This window comes from Sapajus apella, unplaced genomic scaffold (assembly GCF_009761245.1).
Source record: "Sapajus apella isolate SASKATOON/1434 unplaced genomic scaffold, GSC_monkey_1.0 scaffold4, whole genome shotgun sequence".
Lineage (NCBI taxonomy): Eukaryota > Metazoa > Chordata > Mammalia > Primates > Cebidae > Sapajus > Sapajus apella.
In genome coordinates, this window is record NW_022436944.1 from 765,589 (window position 1) to 784,243 (window position 18,655).

At 36.3% G+C, this 18,655-nt stretch overlaps 1 protein-coding gene across 16 annotated transcripts in view; it reads left to right on the forward strand.

Moving 5' to 3' along the window:
* Positions 1-18,655, forward strand: part of PHC3 (polyhomeotic homolog 3) — a 92,191-nt gene that overhangs the window by 49,611 nt on the left and 23,925 nt on the right. For 12 of the 16 annotated variants that reach the window (XR_004263616.1, XR_004263615.1, XR_004263620.1 and 9 more), the window contains 4 exons: positions 5,535-6,403; positions 6,696-6,743; positions 11,443-11,596; positions 17,017-17,267. Coding sequence is in view for 13 of the 16 variants with exons in the window: in XM_032260635.1 (XP_032116526.1) it covers positions 5,535-6,403; positions 6,696-6,743; positions 11,443-11,596; positions 17,017-17,267 (1,322 nt within the window). In the remaining 3 variants the exon portion in view is untranslated. The remainder of the gene's footprint in view (positions 1-5,534; positions 6,404-6,695; positions 6,744-11,442; positions 11,597-17,016; positions 17,268-18,655) is intronic. The other 4 variants (XM_032260712.1, XM_032260674.1, XM_032260747.1 and 1 more) reach the window with 1 other exon arrangement.

Below are 18,655 nucleotides of genomic sequence, written 5' to 3' on the forward strand. Positions count from 1 at the left end.
GTTTTTTTAAATCACTATAACTATAGCCTCTGTGTGTGTGTGTGTGTGTGTGTGTGTGTGTGTGTGTGCGCGCGCGCGCGTGCGTGTGTGTGTTGCACTGGGCTAGACACATAATAAATGGTTTCATTAAAAAAAAAAAAAATCTGACCGGGTGCAGTGGCTCATGCCTGTAATCCCAGCACTTTGGGAAGCCAAGGCAGGTGGATCGCTTGAGGTCAGGAGTTCGAGACCAGTCTGGCCAGTGTGGCGAAACCCTGTCTCTACTAAAAATACAAAAATTAGTGGAATATGGTGGTGTGCACCTGTAGTCCCAGCTACTTGGGAGGCTGAGGTATCAGAATTGCTTGAACCTAGGAGGTGGAGATTGCAGTGAGACGAGATCACACCACTGCACTCCTGCCTGGGCAACAGAGCAAGACTCTGTTTCAAAACAAGCAAACAAACAAACATTCTTTGTTCCAGCAACCTCATCAGGGAAGCATCCTTTTTCCGTCCTTTTATAATGCTGCTTTACTTTTCAGAGTCTTTTTTTTTTTTATGCTTAGATGTAAGTGTAAAATATTCCACTTAAACTTATTTTCACTTTTCATGTTTCTTCTGTGTTAATACTGCCAGCATTCTCTATGTCACTGAATTTCAAAATTGTGGAATTGTTTGATTACCCTAGTTGGAAATTTCTCCTTACTCTGAAATTTTATAGCATTTTATGGTCCCTTCTGGTTCTTTTTCTTTTATAGTTATTTGTATACTAAATCTTAGCTTCTCTGCTAGATAGTACGTTCCTTGAGGGTAGGATAATAATATTGAGCATTTATGTATGTGTGAGGTACTATGCTAGTACTTTACATTGATTAACTCTTTAATCCTTTTTTAGATTCACCTTTACATCCTTCTATCTTGACAGCACTAAGTTGTACCTTATATGTACTTACCTATATTAGGTGGGCAGTACATATTTGTTGGATTAATAGTTCTTTTTTTCCCATTTGGATTTTAGGAATTATAGCAGTCTTTCTTATTGGTACTGATTAGATATCACTATGCTTAGAATTGTTAAATCTGAATCTTATATAATGTAGGCTTTGATATAATGTATAAATTAATAAATCTATTCATAGTACAGTTACATGTGAATTCTTTTTTTTTAAACTGCTGTGCGCCAGGCTCTGCCCTCTGTATGGCTTAAAAGCTGGGTTTTTAAACTGCTATACAAGAGTATTGTCAGCCTCAAGCCAGCATCCAGCCCGTTTTGACAGTCAATATGGAGCAGCAGTGACCCACAGTGCTTAGAATGACTGTTCAGGGACAATTTCTAGTGATTACTGCAGTTTTTATAAATTACAATGAAGGGTAGGTTAATTTCTTTCTGAAGAGAATGTTACTTTCAGAGAAAGCTTGGAACTCTTTCAGGGTTAGTTCAAGCAAGGAGACCTACTTTGGGATTTTTAGTCCCTCTTAATTCTCAGTACCTGGTTCTGAATTGCAACTTACTCTTCCATCTTTCATTAATAGTATGATAATGTGTTTATAGTTTGCCTTCCTCTGATGATCAGTATTTTATGTAAGTATGGAGGAAACCAGTAAGCCAAAAACCACCAGAGTCTCAGGTCAGATTAATTCCAAATTCAGATCTTACATGTATTACTCAAACTCTTGTTGTTTAGAAACAAAACCACAGAGAAAATCCTAAACTACTTAAAAGTTTCTTAAGCCTTACACTGAAGTTATTCAAAGCCATTCGTATCTTCTATTAAGGCTACAGCTGTATTTTTTCACCTTCTTAGTTTTTCTACTTTTATTGGTAAGAAGTTAATCTGAAGCTAAGATATTTTGAGAGATTCTGAATTGATAATTTGTCCTTAATTAAAAAATGCTCCTTCAGGTCATTTTAAATGTAAAAAAAAATCTTTTATTTGAATGTAGTGTAGTCTAATAATTATTATAATGGACATGGTTATTGTTATGTGTATTTTTAGGGTGCTAAAGTAACTTGGTTTTCTTTATCATTTCTTTTTGAAGGTGGAGTTTCCACTTGCTACTTAGTAAATTCTGTTTTTAATATGTAAAATAAGGTCAAACTTTAAGTGTCTGGAAATAATTATGGACTGTATTAGAGCTAAAGTTTTTAAATCAGTTTTTAGAACTTCTGTGAAACTAGTCTAATTGGAAAAAATATATACTGTTTTTTGTAGACATTAATTCATTGTGTAGTGAGAAAGTCCTGTATTAATTAATCTGCTCCAGCTGCTGTAACAAAATACTATAGACTGTGGCTTAAAGAGCAGAAATTCATTTTCTCACAGTCCTGGAGGCTGGAAAACCCAAGATCAAGGTCTAGCAGTGTTCAGCTTCTGGTGAGGGCTCACTTCCTGGCTTGCAGATGTCCTCACATGGCCCTTCATTTGAGTGTGTGGAGGGTGGAAGGAGCAGAAGCTCTCTGATGTCTTTTCTTACAAGGATACAAACCATGTCATGTCTACCACCCTTATGACCTCATTTAACCTTTATTACTTCCTCCCATCTACAAATACACATTGAGAATTAAAGCTTCAGCATATGAATTTTGTCCCACAAACATTCAGTCTATAACAGGGCCCTGGACTCAGTTAGGATCATAGATTCTTTTAGACCTAACGCTGTCCTTAATAGCCAGATGATTTCAGGCAAGTCACTTAACTACTCAGAGTTCCTTCATCTGTAATATGTTGGATTGGCATGGTACCCTGTCAGAGTTTCTTCATCTGTAGTATGTTGGATTGGTATAGTACCCTGTCAGCTTCATGGGGTTGTTGTAGTTACTGAATGAAATAATATGTGTTATTGTAAATAATAGAGTTATATATGTGTGAGAGATGATGTCAACCATTAATTCTCTCAATATAAAGCCACTGTGACAATAAGAAAATGTTTTTTAAAATCAGAGAAATTAACCAACATGATAGGACTTTTTTTCCAGAGCACTAGGGCTTTTCTTTTACAGAGTTACTGCTTCATATATCCTCATAATTATAATATATGTGCTTATCAATTGGACTTATGGAGTAATATTAAATAAACACACTTTGATTTCTGATACAGAAAAATGTAATTTAAATGAAAGGATAGATTGCTAATCTATTGAATTGTCACAGCTCTAGGATATAAAAAGATTGCTTACTTGTTTACTTACCAGAGCACAGAAATAATTGTTATTCTTTTTATTTTTATTTTTTTTGAGATGGGAGTCTCGCTCTGATGCCTAAGCCTGGGCTGGAGTGCAGTGGTGCGATCTCGGCTCACTGCAACCTCCACCTCCTGAGTTCAAGTGCTATATGAATTTTAATATAGCATTCTTATGATTTTGAAGTTATCTTTATATATGTTATACCTGAGTAGTAGCTGTGTTACAGGTGTGTGTTACCATGCCTGACTAATTTTTGTATTTTTAGTAGAGAAGAGGTTTCACCATGTTGGCCATGCTGATCTTGAACTCCTGACCTCAGGTGATCCTCCTGCCTCAGCGTCCCAAAGTGCTGGGATTACGGGCATGAGCCATTGCATCCAGCCAGAATTGCTATTCTAGTAGATATAATATCCATGGTACTTTAAGAGTATGGTAAATTTAAATTAAAACTTTACTTAAAAAATTGAATTAAAGTGGGCCTTTGCTAGTATGCTTGCAAAAAAATCTATTATCTGTAAGAGAGATAATAATACCTACCTATACCACAGACATTTTGTAAGTATGAATGAGAGACCTGTGAAAGCCCTTTGAGCCCCTTGGTTGAAGGGCACTCTATAGAAATCCAAGATTTTCTTAATTCACCCTTTGTGAATACTCTATAACATGAGTCTCTGTCAACACAGTTTTAAAGGTCTGACATAAAATTTTTAGTCTTAGTGTGAAGTACTAGCCTAGGTATTATATGAAAATTATTTTGTTGACTTGATATCCTTTTTTTAGTAATTAGTGGATATTTATTGAACTTTCTAAATGCCTCTTGTTTGGATGTTAATCAGAGGTTAGTTTCTTTAAAGGATTCTAAAAATTTTAAATAATAAAATGTAAAAATGTTTTTTTAAAAAGTTGTTGGAAGTTTTTATAAAATTATTGTCACAATTGTGGCTGAACACAAAAAATAGATGTAAGGTATAATATAGTCTTTTCTCCTAATATTCCAAGATTAGGGAAAAAAAAATTGCCCTGTCTTTAAATCTGTGTTAAATGTGTGTAATTTTTACATGATATTAACAATAAGTGATTGTTTCAGTTCATCTTCTTGTGAACTCAGTTTCCATTCTTAGGGAGAATTTCACCAGTATCTCCCTTTATATAAACATGTGCCACCAGTTTACAGAAAAGGCGTAATGATGGGGGAGCTTCCTACCACTTGACTGTGCTGTTTCTTACATATACTTATTCCTGTTGAGAGTGGCTTCTTTGTGGAGAAAACCTGATACTGTCACATCAATTGTTGAAGGGTTTTTTTGGTGAGGGAAAAGGGTTAACAAAATCCCTTATTTCGGTAGCATGGGCTTCTGATTGTCTCATTCTTTGCAAGAAAAACTAGTGTTTTTCTAGATTTAGAATGGTCCCTAAATTTCAGTTGTTAGTTACGGTGGTTATTTAACTATGCTACATGATTCACACGTCTTTTGCTTAATCACATTAAATTATTATATAAAACATTTTCTCTTCTGGGACAAATGATGTTCCTTTCATCTCAGCTCAAAAATGGAAACTCATTTGGGAAGCTTTATAAGTAATTACCTTGACTGTTAGTTGGAAACATGTTTAGATGTGGACTAGAAAGGATGAGATCTTTATTTAATGAATTTTAATATACCATTCTTATGATTTTGAAATTATCTTTATATATGTTATACTTGTCCTATGATGATATTCTTTTCCTACAAAGAAGAAATTCAAGTGTATAAACTTTGCTAAAAGTTAATGTAGATATTCAGATTACCTATAAAATATAAGAATAAATCATATATAGATTCAGATTATTCAATTTTAGGTAGTTTTCTTTTAGAACTTACCACAATTCAGTGCATTTTTTGAAATTGTAAAGTTTTCCAAGGAAAACCTGTTTGTCATTAAATTTTCAGGCTGAGCACAGTGGCTCACGCCTGTTATCACAACACATTGGGAGGCTGAGTTGGGTGGATCATTTGAGGTCAGGTTTCAAGACCAGCCTGGCCAACATGATAGAACCCCGTCTCTACTAAAAATACAAAAATTAGCCAGGTGTGGTAGGGGGCACCTGTAATCCCACCTACTCAAGAGGCAAAGACAGGAGAATCACTTGAACCAGGGAGGTGGAGGTTGCAGTGAGTTGAGATCGTAGTACAGCACTCTAGCCTGGGTAATAAGAGCAAGACTGTCTCAAAAAAAGAAAAAAAATTTTTTTTCAAATTACTCTTGTCTGGAAAACTTGTAATAGAATTCTGATGATTATGACCTGATATGAACACTTTTTCCTTTAGATTTATTTAAAAATCTCTATATGTTTGAAATCAATACTAATTGTCATTTTTTTCTCTCACAGCTTCATATTCTCCAATTCAGCCTCATTCTCTAATAAAACATCAGCAGATTCCTCTTCATTCACCACCTTCCAAAGTTTCCCATCATCAGCTGATATTACAACAGCAGCAACAGCAGATTCAGCCAATCACACTTCAGAATCCAACTCAAGACCCACCCCCATCCCAGCACTGTATACCACTCCAGAACCATGGCCTTCCTCCAGCTCCCAGTAATGCCCAGCCACAGCATTGTTCACCAATTCAGAGTCATCCCCCTCCTTTAACAGTGTCTCCTAACCAGTCACAATCAGCACAGCAGTCTGTAGTGGTATCTCCTCCACCACCTCATTCACCAAGTCAGTCTCCTACTATAATTATTCATCCACAAGCACTTATTCAGCCACATCCTCTTGTGTCATCAGCTCTCCAGCCAGGGCCAAATTTGCAGCAGTCCACTACTAATCAGGTGCAACCTACAGCACAGTTGAATCTTCCATCTCATCTTCCACTTCCAGCTTCCCCTGTTGTACACATTGGCCCAGTTCAGCAGTCTGCCTTGGTATCCCCAGGCCAGCAAATTGTCTCTCCATCACACCAGCAATATTCAACCCTGCAGTCCTCTCCAATCCCAATTGGAAGTCCTCCACAGATGTCGACATCTCCTCCAGCTCAGATTCCACCACTGCCCTTGCAGTCTATGCAGTCTTTACAAGTGCAGCCTGAAATTCTGTCCCAGGGCCAGGTTTTGGTGCAGAATGCTTTGGTGTCAGAAGAGGAGCTTCCAGCTGCAGAAGCTTTGGTCCAGTTGCCATTTCAGACTCTTCCTCCTCCACAGACTGTTGCGGTAAACCTACAAGTGCAACCACCAGCACCTGTTGATCCACCAGTGGTAAGCCCTTGGAAGCTCTTTGACTTTCTTGCTGAACTGAAAGTAAAAACTTTTTTTCCCACACTATGTTTTATTGCAAGATCTAAATGCCTATGAACTAAAAAAGCTTGAAATTTCCATATGTCAGTGTTCTGACAAACATGCTGTACGGACAAAAAAAAAATGCCATTGTTTGTTTAGTATGGTTGCATGCTTTATAATTTGTGATGGTAATTAAAGTCCCTCGTTAATTTTATTACTATTTAAACAAATCCATCTGCTATCTTTACAGAGTTGATTTTTTTTCCCCAAGGGAATGCATTTGAACCAGTGTCATCTGCACAAAGTTTTTTCTCTTAAGGTGATTATCCTTCATAGATCCCTTCTGTTGGCTTGTATGTTCTCAAAACGTATGGTTTATCTAGCCTAACCCTTTTGGTTTTATGCATTCTAAAGTCCTGGACCTTTGGGGATTTTGTTTCAAGTTGGGATATGCTTATGTGATGTAGTTTTTTGGTAAAATTATACTTTGAAGTTGAAATTTTGTAAAAAAAAAAAAAATTTACGAGAGAGTCCAGATTTGCCAAAAATTTCATTGTAGGCCATCTTATAGAATTATTAAACTTACAGTTTTTTATCTATACTAAGGGAAAATAATATACTTAAAACGTTTCTCACTTAAAAAGCTCAAAAATCTTGGTAGAAGAATTTAATACTAAGGATGAAAAAATCCATTTAGAGGAGTAAAAGTTTTGAATAATTGAGGTTGTAGTGGGATTTTAAGAATGAACCTCTAAAAACAATTACTTGTTGCCTGGAAAGAAAATTATGTTGAAAAATACTTTTCTTTAAACATTCTCTAAAAGACATTTTAAGATTTGTAAAATAAAACTGTAAAATTTTATTTGTAAAATAAAATAAAGGTCTCTAATTGTTTAGTCAGAAGGGTCAAGTTCATAATTTGTAACTGAGGAGAAGAATTTTCCTAAAGGGAGGCTTTGTATTACATTTCATTGAAGAGATTTTATCACCTAAAAGCTAATAAACGCTCAGAAAGGAGTTTCAAATTATTTTTTTTATTATTAATACTTGTTTTTTGTTTTCATACTTGGATTATCCTCATTGTTCTTTTAATGCAAAAACATTTTGGTTTTCATAATACAAATGTATAGATTTTTGTATTCTTGTCATTCTGACTGATCTTAATAGGCACAAAGAGATTGAATTCTATTTTCTATAAATTTTTATTAAAAACAGAACTTGGCTGGGTGTGGTGGCTCACGCCTATAATCCCAGCACTTTTGGAGGCCGAGGTGGGCAGATCACCTGAGCTCAGGGAGTTTGACACCAGCCTGGCAAACATGGCGAAACCTTGTCTGTCTTCACAAAAATGTACAAAAATTACCTGGGCGTGGCGGCCATGCCCGTAATCCCAGCTACTTGGGAGGCTGAGGCAGGTGAATTGCTTGAACCTGGGAGGTAGAGGTTTCAGTGAGCCGAGATTGTGGCCTGGGAGACCGAGCAAGATTCTGTCTCAAAAAAAAAAAAAAAAGGGAAAGCAAAATTTTTTTAAGGTTTATCATTCAGTTATCATGTATATATTTTCTTTCAGTCGATTTTTGGAGTTTACAATGGATATTGTTACAGAAGCACGTGTTTAGGAAATACACAGTACCTTTACAAATTTTTTAAATTTAAATTACTTTCTTACTACCTAGTTCAGTGATTTGGTTTTTAACCAGTAAAAAATAAGGCAGTGTCCAGGCAGGGCATAATAGAAAAGAAAAAAATACCATTTAAAAATAAAGACAAAAGTAAGTTAAAAAAAAAAAAAAACTTCTTTATAGTCCTTATATTTTTTTAATTGTTTACGTTAGGGGAAGCTTTGGAGGAGCAAATTTGGGACAGAAATATAAGGCTGGGCATGGTGCCTCATGCCTGTAATCCCATCACTTTGGGAGGGTGAGGCAGGTGGATCACTTGAGGTCAGGAGTTTGAGACCAGCCTGGCCAACATGGAGAAACACCATCTCTACAAAAAATAAAAAAATTAGCTGGGCATGGTGGCTAATGCCTGTAATCTCATCTACTTGAAAAGCTGAGGCACAAGAATGGCTTGAACCCGGGAGGCAGAGGTTATGCTCTCTCTCGCTTGCGTATGCGTGTGCTCGCTCGCACACTCTCTCTCTCTCTCTCCCCCCCCCATATATATGTGTGTGTATATATGTGTGTATATATGTACATACACATATATATGTATAGTATTAGCATAATGCTTTACAAACTAAAGCCAAAAATATTTTGTTGCTTCCTGCACTTCTACTTTAAAACAGTTTTGGAAGTTTAAAAAATGATTTAATAACTTTCTCTGCTATCACTGATGTGGTTATTATGCTTACTATGGATGTTTCCATGTTACCTTTCTAAATATTTTTTAATCTTTTACCTTTCTTTGAGTAATATAGCTTTTTATTAAACTTTTATTTATTTTTATTAGCTTTGACCAAATGTGTTATTTTTTTTTTCCATAAAAACACATTTCTTCACAGTACTTTTCTGGTTGTTTCAAATACTTAAAGGTAGAAAGATATATTTTTTAAGAGACGTGGACATTTAAAAGATAAGTGGAAATTTTCAAGGTAAAATCAGTATCTTTTTAAAGATACTTAATAAAGTTTTTTTAATTGACATTTGGATATAAATATCTTGAGGGTAGACAATTTAGAACTAATAAATATTCCTCAGTTTATTTAGGAAAGGGAAACAGATGGGAATATTGGACTTTATTGAGGTAAGTTTGGCAGTCTTTGTTATTTTTAGAATAGTTATAGTTAAGAGCTAAACAGTAATTGTGATGTGCAGTTTCCTAATGATCTTGTGAGTGAGCAAAATCTCCACTTTGCTTTTTTCAGCATTTTTGTTGTTGCATTTAGATTTGTTTATGCTTATTGTGCCAGATGTCTGTAACAGATTTGTTTTTGTGTACTTCTTTTATTCATGCACTTAGCCTTTATGAGAGCTCTGGAAGTACGTATAGTTAGCTTTAAGTATAATGAGTGAAAAATATTTTACAGTATTTGATGGATTATTTCAAAATATGCTGTTTGTGTTAATGGCTCTTTTCATCCTTTAAACTCTTCTGTTTTTTAAAAAATCAGAATTCTATGTATGATCAAGCTTTGATTTCTTAAGATACTCTAGCAGATGTTTGAATAATATGTTACTGTATTGGGATTAAAGAGAGTTTCAGCATTTTAAGCAAAGATCACATTCTTTGGAAGAAAAGTACTATCTATTATACTGAAGGAACGCTACATAGATAAAATTGAACTGGTTGATAAAACCATACTTGTATCATTATTTCTGAATTAACATCTCTGCCACTAAGGCAAATTAAAGTATTCACCATGATAGCACTTACCCTTGGGGACTAGAAGATTTTTTTTCTTAACCCCCAGACACATTTTAGAATGATTTTACCTATATTGGGCATTATCATTTAAAACAAGCTGTTATTGTCATGAACAGATCTAGCAGATATAATTGTTGCTCCAAACAATAACAAATGACTGCTTTCACTTCTGAGATTCAGGCGTGAGGCAAGGAGTCTCTCTTAGTGAAACTGATTTCCAGATGCAGGGTTGTGAGCAAATAACTTTAAAAAATATTGCCTACTTTGTAGCTGATTCAGATCACAGTTCTGAATTTTATATTTGCCATAGTATTATATTTGATAAAAAATTATCCAGTAACAGTATCATTTTTAAGTTGTATAGAAGAAAAGATATTTTATTCTTAGTGGAGACTTAGATTTTTTTATTTTTGACTATCACCTATTGTTCTTTTATAGCTTACTATTATATTCTTATAGATTAAACTTTATTGCCCCTTTTATAACACATAGGTTTTGCTGGTTTCAGAAATCCTGATCGCTTTTATATATAATTTTATATACTTTAAAACATCAAACTTTTAAAATAGTTTGATTTAAATTGCATACAATATTAGATGTCACTGAAAGGTTTATTGTGAATGTTGAAAGTTTTTTTGTTTATTAGTTAACATTTATGGGGCTAGGTGCAGTGGCTCATACCTGTAATCCCAGCACTTTGAGAGGCCAAGGCAGGAGGATCACTTGAGCCCAGGAGTTTGAGACCTCAGCTCTCCAAAAAACATTTTTAAATTAGCTGGGTATGTTGTTGAACATTTGTGGTTCCATCCACTCAGGAGGCTCAGCCTGGGAGGTCAAGGCTGCAGTGAGCAATGATGGAGCTGGATTATAGGCGTGAGCCACTGCGCCTGGCCCCATTTTCCTTCTTAAGTATCATCTTTACAGACGGCTAACAAGGTAGTTAAGTTATAGACTTAAAAATTTTTTCCCGTAAGTATGGAGCGATATAAAAAAATAAAAAAATAATGCGTCAGATAGCTTAGGCTGTGTGTGTGTGTATGTGTGTTTTTCAAGGAAGGATATTTTCTGTTTATGTATTACTTTGTAAAAGATTGATTCGATTCTTGAGTAGAACAGAAAAGGAGAGATATAATTGCATATCTTTTTTGTAGATTCTCAGATGTTACTTTTTATAACTTAATCTTTAAATCACATAACAATAAGAAAGAGTCTGGGATAAAATCCTGCATGTCCTAATATGTACCGTTGTGGGAATTTACTTAGTGTGCCTGTGAAAAATGTTAGTATTTGTTTTAACTTATGACAATTAGAAGTTAACAAAAACAGTTGAATTCCCCAAATCTTTATTTTATTTGTATTTTTGAATTATCAAAATTAAAACTATATCTAGACCTGGCTATCATCTTTTTGGAAACTGTAGTGATTTTTGGCCTAGATACTGATCCACAGTTTGCTTTCAGTCAGATATTATCAAGAAATAAGAAAAACTTCATTTGAGCAATTTCGAAGTTTTCCTTTCAGTCTGTCAGAGTAGTCATTTTTGCTTTGTTTTTGAATTTAATACACAGAATTTCATTTTCTGAAATTAATGACACCTGATTAAATTTGGTTTTGGAAACATTCTAAGGCAGTGTGGTTTGTCATTGCAGGTTTATCAAGTGGAAGATGTATGTGAAGAAGAAATGCCGGAAGAGTCAGATGAATGTGTCCGGATGGATAGAACCCCACCACCACCCACTTTGTCTCCAGCAGCTATAACTGTGGGGAGAGGAGAAGATTTGACTTCTGAACATCCTTTGTTAGGTGAGAAAAATACCAAACTTTGTGGGAATTTTTCTATTTGATAAATGTTAATAATAGGAAAAGTTGATTTTCTTTTCTCTCCCCTCCTTTCCCCTCTTTTTGTAACTGAGACGACAGGTGCGTACCACTATACCTGGCTAAGTTTTTATTTTTTTTATAGAGATGAGGTCTTACTATGTTGCTTAGACTGGTCTTGAACTGCTGGCCTGTAGTGATTCTCCTGCCTTGGCCTTGCAGAGTGTCGGGATTACAGGTGTGAACCACTGCACTCAGCCTGTTTTTTCACTAGACGTGATCTTAAATGAATTTGTTATGGTAGTTAATTGTAACAAACACAGATTTGAATTTAAGATTTTGGTTTTTTTTGAGACAGGGTCTCACTCTGTCTGTCATCCAGGCTGGAGTATAGCCTGGCACAATCATAGCTCATCGGAGCCTCTATCTCCTGGGCTCGAGTGATTTAGAAGAAGACCCAAATAGCTAGGTCTACAGGAACCTGCCAGCACACTTGGCTAAGTTTTGATTTTTGTAGAGATGGGGTCTCACTCTGTTGCCCAGGTTTGTCTCAAACTCCTGGATCCTCTTGCCTCTGCTTCCCAAAATGCTGGGATTACAGGTATGAGCTACCATGCCCAGCCTGGAAAATTCTTTAATAGCAGGGAAGTTCAGTAGCTTATAAATTATTCTGTACCATCCAAATGAAAACCTGTCATTTCAGGCTTCTAATTTTAGTGGTTTTTACAGACATGTTTCATATGCTCTTTTACATTTATTTATCAGGCTATTTCTAGTTGAAAAATTAGATAAATGAAAATTCTTTCAAAAGATTTAAATTAGACTTTCCAAAAATCATGAAATATTCTAAGCCATATGTGATGTTCCTCACAATGGTTTGAGTAAATGCTTTTAAAAGTGTTCTTTAATATTTATGGTACTTAAGTTAAACCTCACTAAATTCTTAGAAGAGATATGGATTAAAGAAAAGTCTTAGCTGGGCTTGTTGGTGCATGCCTGGAGTCCCAGCTTCGTGAGAGGCTGAGGTAGGAGGATCACTTGAGCCCTGGAGTTTGAGTTCGGCTATACAACAGAGCGACACTCTTGGCTCTTAAAAAAAATGTTCTTGTGCTTAACCATTCAAATTCTTATTCACTACTTCAGTGGTGTTTATGAGTTCAAATGAATCACCTGTATGTGCCTCTTTCAAAGCTACTGTGTATCCTAGATATTTTACTAAACATAAGTGTTTCAGGCTGGGCGCGGTGGCTCACGCCTGTAATCCCAGCACTTTGGGAGGCCGAGGTGGGTGGATCACGAGGTCAAGAGATCGAGACCATCCTGGTCAACACGGTGAAACCCCGTCTCTACTAAAAATACAAAAAATTAGTTGGGCATGGTGGCGCGTGCCTGTAGTCCCAGCTACTCGGGAGGCTGAGGCAGGAGAATTGCCTGAACCCAGGAGGCGGAGGTTGCGGTGAGCCGAGATCGTGCCATTGCACTCCAGCCTGGGTAACAAGAGCAAAACTCCGTCTCAAAAAAAAAAAACAAAAAAACATAAGTGTTTCATGTTTTTAAGATTTGTGAATGTTAGGATTAGAAGTTGGCACACTGCTCACTGTTCAGATCTTTTCTGTTGCTTATTTTCTTTCTTTCTTTCTTTTTTTTTCTCTTTTTAAGAGACAGGGTCTCACTATATTACCCAGGCTGGCCTCTAACTCCTGGGTTCATGTAATCCTCCTGCCTCAGCCCCCTGAATAGCTGGCTGGTACTGTAGGTGCTTTCCATGCACAGCTTGCTGCTTTTTTTTGTATGGTCCAAGCTAAGGATGGCTTTTACATTTCTGAATGATTGAAAACAGTCAAAAGAGTAATCGTTCTTGTCATGAAAATGTATGTAAAATTCAAATTTTATTGTCCATAAAGTTCAGCTGGGTGTGGTGGCTCACGCTTGTAATCCCAGCACTTTGGAAGGCCAAGGCAGGCAGATCACCTGAGGACAGGAGTTCGAGACCAGCATCACTAACATGGAGAAACCCCGTCTCAAAGTACAAAAATCGATCATGCATGGTGGTGCATCCCTGTAATCCCAGCTACTAGGGAGGCTGAGGCAAGAGAATCACTTGAACCCGGGAGGCAGAGGTTGCTGTGAGCAGAGATCGTGCCATTACACTCCAGCCTGGGCAACAAGAGTGAAACTCTCTCAATCAGTCAATCAATAAAGTTCTGTGAAACATAGCCACACACTCATTTGTTTAGATATTATTTGTGGCTGCTTTTTCCTAACCACAAAGTTGAGTAATTGCAGAAACCATATGGCCATTTATGGAAAGTTTTTTGACCCCTGATCTGAATAATAGTAATCTTGGTTCTGGCTTTGTTGTATGTGTTCTGTTCTATTGATTATCTCATGGCCCTCATGATCATTTTCAGTTAAGAAGGACTACTACAACAGGCATGGAAACAAATTGTTATGGAACACTGACCCTGTCTGCAGTCTAGGCAACCCTTGCCCTCTGCTTTCTTCAGCGTGCTTCATCCCCTTCCCTTCTTTTCTCTCAAGCTTTTATTCTCTTACTACTAATACAATTCTTATAGAGAGCATAGAAGGGGAAATTTAATTTTCTTTTCATTTTTCTACCCCTGAAAAGTAGAAAAACATTTAGTCAATAAATTTATATAAAATATTTAAAATGAGTTTTATATTACTGCCTTTTTTTTTTTTTTTTTTCTGGAGACGGAGTTTGACTCTGTTGCCCAGGCTGGAGTGCAGTGGCATGATCTTGGCTCACTGCAACTCAACTTCTGCCTCCTGGGTTCAAGTGATTCTTCTGCCTCAGCCTCCAGAGTAGCTGGGATTACAGGCACTAGTTTTTTTTTCTTTTTTTTTTTTTTTGGTATATACGCACTAATTTTTGTATTTTAGTAGAGACAAGGTTTCGCCAATGTTGGCCAGGTGGGTCTTGAACGCCTGACCTCAGGTTGTCCACCTGTGTTGGCCTCCCAAAGTGCTGAGATTAACAGACGTGAGCCACCGCGCCCAGCCTATTACTGCATTTTTATTCAAAATTGTATCTCAAAAGATGTAAGAAAATTTATAGTATCAGATCTTTGTGATTTACACTGAAATGGATTTGTGTTGCTGCAGATTTCCTGGAGTTTTGATTTAAAGGCAGAAATGTAAGTTTTATTGGTAATCTGTCATAGGATTAGAGTTACAAAAAAATTAAGTTTTATTGAATAGTAAACTTACGTTATGGTTGTGATTTAATTACAAAATAAGCATTACTAATAGTACTTGAAGGAAGTTTAAACAGTTCTCAAGTATTGGAACACAAGAGTATCTTTCCATGTTTTCCCCAGGAATGTAGTCTGAGATCCTGTCAAGCACATCTCTCTGGCTAAATTGTCGAAGTACAATGTAGACTTTTGATTTTTCCTATAATTTACTTCATACTTACTACTCCTCTGTAATATTTAAGGGGGAACTAAAAGACAGGCTGATTTTTTTTTTTTTTTTTTAACAATACCTCTCATCAAATATTGGAATAAACTAACTTGCAGAAATAGACTTGTTTCCATCCAGATCAGTTGTTACGAATCTTTAAAATTTTTTGAAAGTGAAAAGCATCTATACAAAAAGGTAGAAAAATCTCACATCTCTTGTTCAGTAAATGATATTGAGAATAGACAGAGATCTGTGGCAAAACCAGTTAGAACTTGGGTTTTCTCTCACACTTTTCTTAAATCTAGAGGGTGTAATAATTGTGTTTCTTTTCCATTGTAATACATGAATGTTTCTCATGTTTTCGATTTTTACAACTTATGTAAATAGCTATTACCGTCTTCAAAAAGTAATTTACAGCTCTGTTTTGAACAAAATTTAGGACTATAAGTTTGGTACATTCATACATATGATCTAGATATTAATTAGAATATACCGCAAGCATTATTTCTTGAACAAACCAGTTAAACTTAATGCAGCTTTATATTTTAAAAGTAACAAAGTATCTCTTATCTCTATATCTGTAAGGGACATTAAAAGTTTAATTTAGGTTTCAGTTCTCCATAGATTTATTTTTTCCTTTCTACAGAAAGATTCCTTTCAGTTCCACTTCAGACTTTTTAATCTTTTATCCTTTGTCCCCTAGAAGTATATGTGAAGATTTGGTATGTGAGATAGGATTATTGTGAAGTTCTTCAGATTGATAGTACATTTGTACAGTTGTGTATTCATTCCTACAAATTGGCAAATTAACATTTTCTGGTGATTTTCTTTCTTTCTTTTTTTTAGCTTTTTGTAGATAGTGTGACTTTAAACAGGTTTTCCAGTACACTTAATTTTGGTGGGTTATTTGGTGAAACTAGGTTAATTTATGGATATAACTGCTGTGAAGGCTGGACATGGAGGCTCATACCTGTAATCTCAGCCCTTTGAGTGGTTAAGGCAGGAGGATCACTTGAGTCTAGGAGTTCCAGACCAGGTGGGCAACAAAGTGAGACCCCAGCTTCACACACACACACAAAAAACCATTAAAAAAATTTAGCCAGGCATGATGGCATACACCTGTAGTCCCAGCTACTCAGGAGGCTGAGACAGGAGAATCACCTGAGTCTGGGAGGTTGAGGCTGCAGTGAGCCTTGATTATGCCATTGGACTCCAGCTTGGGCGACAAGGACACTGTCTCAAAAAACAACAACAAAAAAAACTATTCTGTGGATTTCATGACTCCATTTCGTTTAAGCATATTTTGAAAGTACTCCACTGCCGCACCTATACCATTTGGAATATATAAATGGGAACATGGGGGATTTAATACCTTAACATTAAGAAAACATCAAAACAAAACCAAACAACCATTTTTATTTGTAAATTTATATCTTAAAACATTTTCATGTCTTATGGGAACAATTTTGTTTTTTTGAGATGAAGCTTTACTCGTTGCCCAGGTTAGAGTGCAGTGGCACAACCTCGGCTCACTGCAACCTCTGCCTCCCAGGTTCAAACAATTCTGACCCAGCCTCCCAAGTAGCTGGGATTACAAGGCATGCGCCACCATGCCCTGCTAATTTTGTTTTTTTTTTTTTTTTTTTAAGTAGAGGTGGGGCTTCACCATGTTGGCCCAGGCTGGTCTTGAACTCCTGACCTGAGCCTCCCAAAGTGCTAGGATTACAGGTGTGAGCCATTGTGCCCGGTCAGTTTGTTAAACAAAGGTTTGAATAATAAGTTCCCTCTTTGAGCAAGTTACCCTCTTCTATAAAGCGGAAATAATAGTAGCTTCTACCTTAGAACAGTTTTTGGAAGTACCAGATATTAACTATTGTTGTTATTGTTTATTCATGAATTCTCTCTCATATTACTTGGGCAAAATGCTAAAAAATTTTTTAAATGACTTTTTGGTTTTTTTTTTTTTTTTTTTTTTTTAGAGCATGTGGAATTACCTGCTGTGGCATCAGTCAGTGCTTCAGTAATTAAATCTCCATCAGATCCCTCACACGTTTCTGTTCCACCACCTCCGTTGTTACTTCCAGCTGCCACCACAAGGAGTAACAGTACATCTCTGCACAGTAGCATTCCCAGTATAGAGAACAAGCCTCCACAGGCTATTGTTAAACCACAGATCCTAACCCATGTTATTGAAGGCTTTGTGATTCAGGAGGGATTGGAGCCATTTCCTGTAAGTAGCAAGCATATTTCTGTGTGCATTTATAATTTATATAACATTATTTTTTAAATTATATGGTACTGTTTTCTAATAAAAACTTGTAATTTTATTTCAAGAAAGTTGTTCATTTTAATGTAGCATTTATCTTTCTAGTTCCTTTATTTCCAAATGTATATCTAGAATTTTATGCTAGCTAAGTTTAGATGTATAAACTAAGGGAAAAAAATGAAAAAAAATTTCAGGACATATTTTTATAATTTTTGGAGAAGGGTAGTTGGAAGTTTATCCAGTGAAATGAACTTTTCAATTTTTTCTTTCTTTCTTTCTTCTTTTTAGACAGGATCTTGTTCTGTTGCCCAGTCTAGAGTGCAGTGGTGCGATCATGGCTCACTGTTGCCTTTACCCCGGGTCTCAATTGATTCTCCCACCTCAGCCACCTGAGTAGGTGGGACTATAGGCATGTGCCACCATGCCCCACTAATTTTTTTTTTTTTTTTTTTTGTAGAGACAAGGTCTTGCTATGTTGCCCAGGCTGGTTTTGAACTCCTGGGCTAAAGCAATCCACCTGCCTCAGCCTCCCAAAGTGCTGGAATTACAAGCGTGAGCTATGGTGCTCGGCCTATTTTTTCTTTTTAAGGGGACTAAAATGACAGCTGAAGTATGCTATTACTGCTGCTGCTGCTGCTTTTATGTATGTATATGTGTATGTATGTGTTTATGTATGTATGTATTTGAGACAGAGTCTCACTCTGTCACCCAGGCTGGAGTGAGTGGCACTACAATTCCTGCCTCGTAGGTTCAAGTGATTCTTATGCCTTAGCTACCTCAGTAGCTGGGACTTACAGGCATTACCACCACGCCTGGCCAATTTTTGTATTTTAGTACAGAAGGGGTTTCACCATGTTGGCCAGGCTGGTCTCAAACTCCTGGCCTCAAGTGATCTGCCGCCTCAGCCTCCCAGAATGCTGGGACTGCACCTGGCCATAAAGTGTATTACTTTAGATCATCTGAAGTTACCCAATTGATGGTTCGTAATTAGTAAATATATTTTCTCATTATTCCTAAATTTTAGCCTTCAATCATTTTTAAAATGCTGTAAAATGTTTAGCTCAAAATGAAGGTGCTTTATCACTGCAGGTCTTACAACTTGAGGCTAAGCTGTACATAATTTGTATGCTAATATCTAGAGATAAACATTTTTCCCTAGAAAATATGTCAAAGATAAGCAGATATAAAAATATGAACAATTTTTTGGAAGGCCTTTGAGTCATCTGAATTTTCAGATTCATGGTTGAAAATCTTGCATTGTGATAGACAGCTACACAATCAGTTGCCGTTGTGTTCAGTTTCCTCTGTGTGTGTGTGTGTGTGTGTGTGTGTGTGTGTGTGTGTGTGTGTGT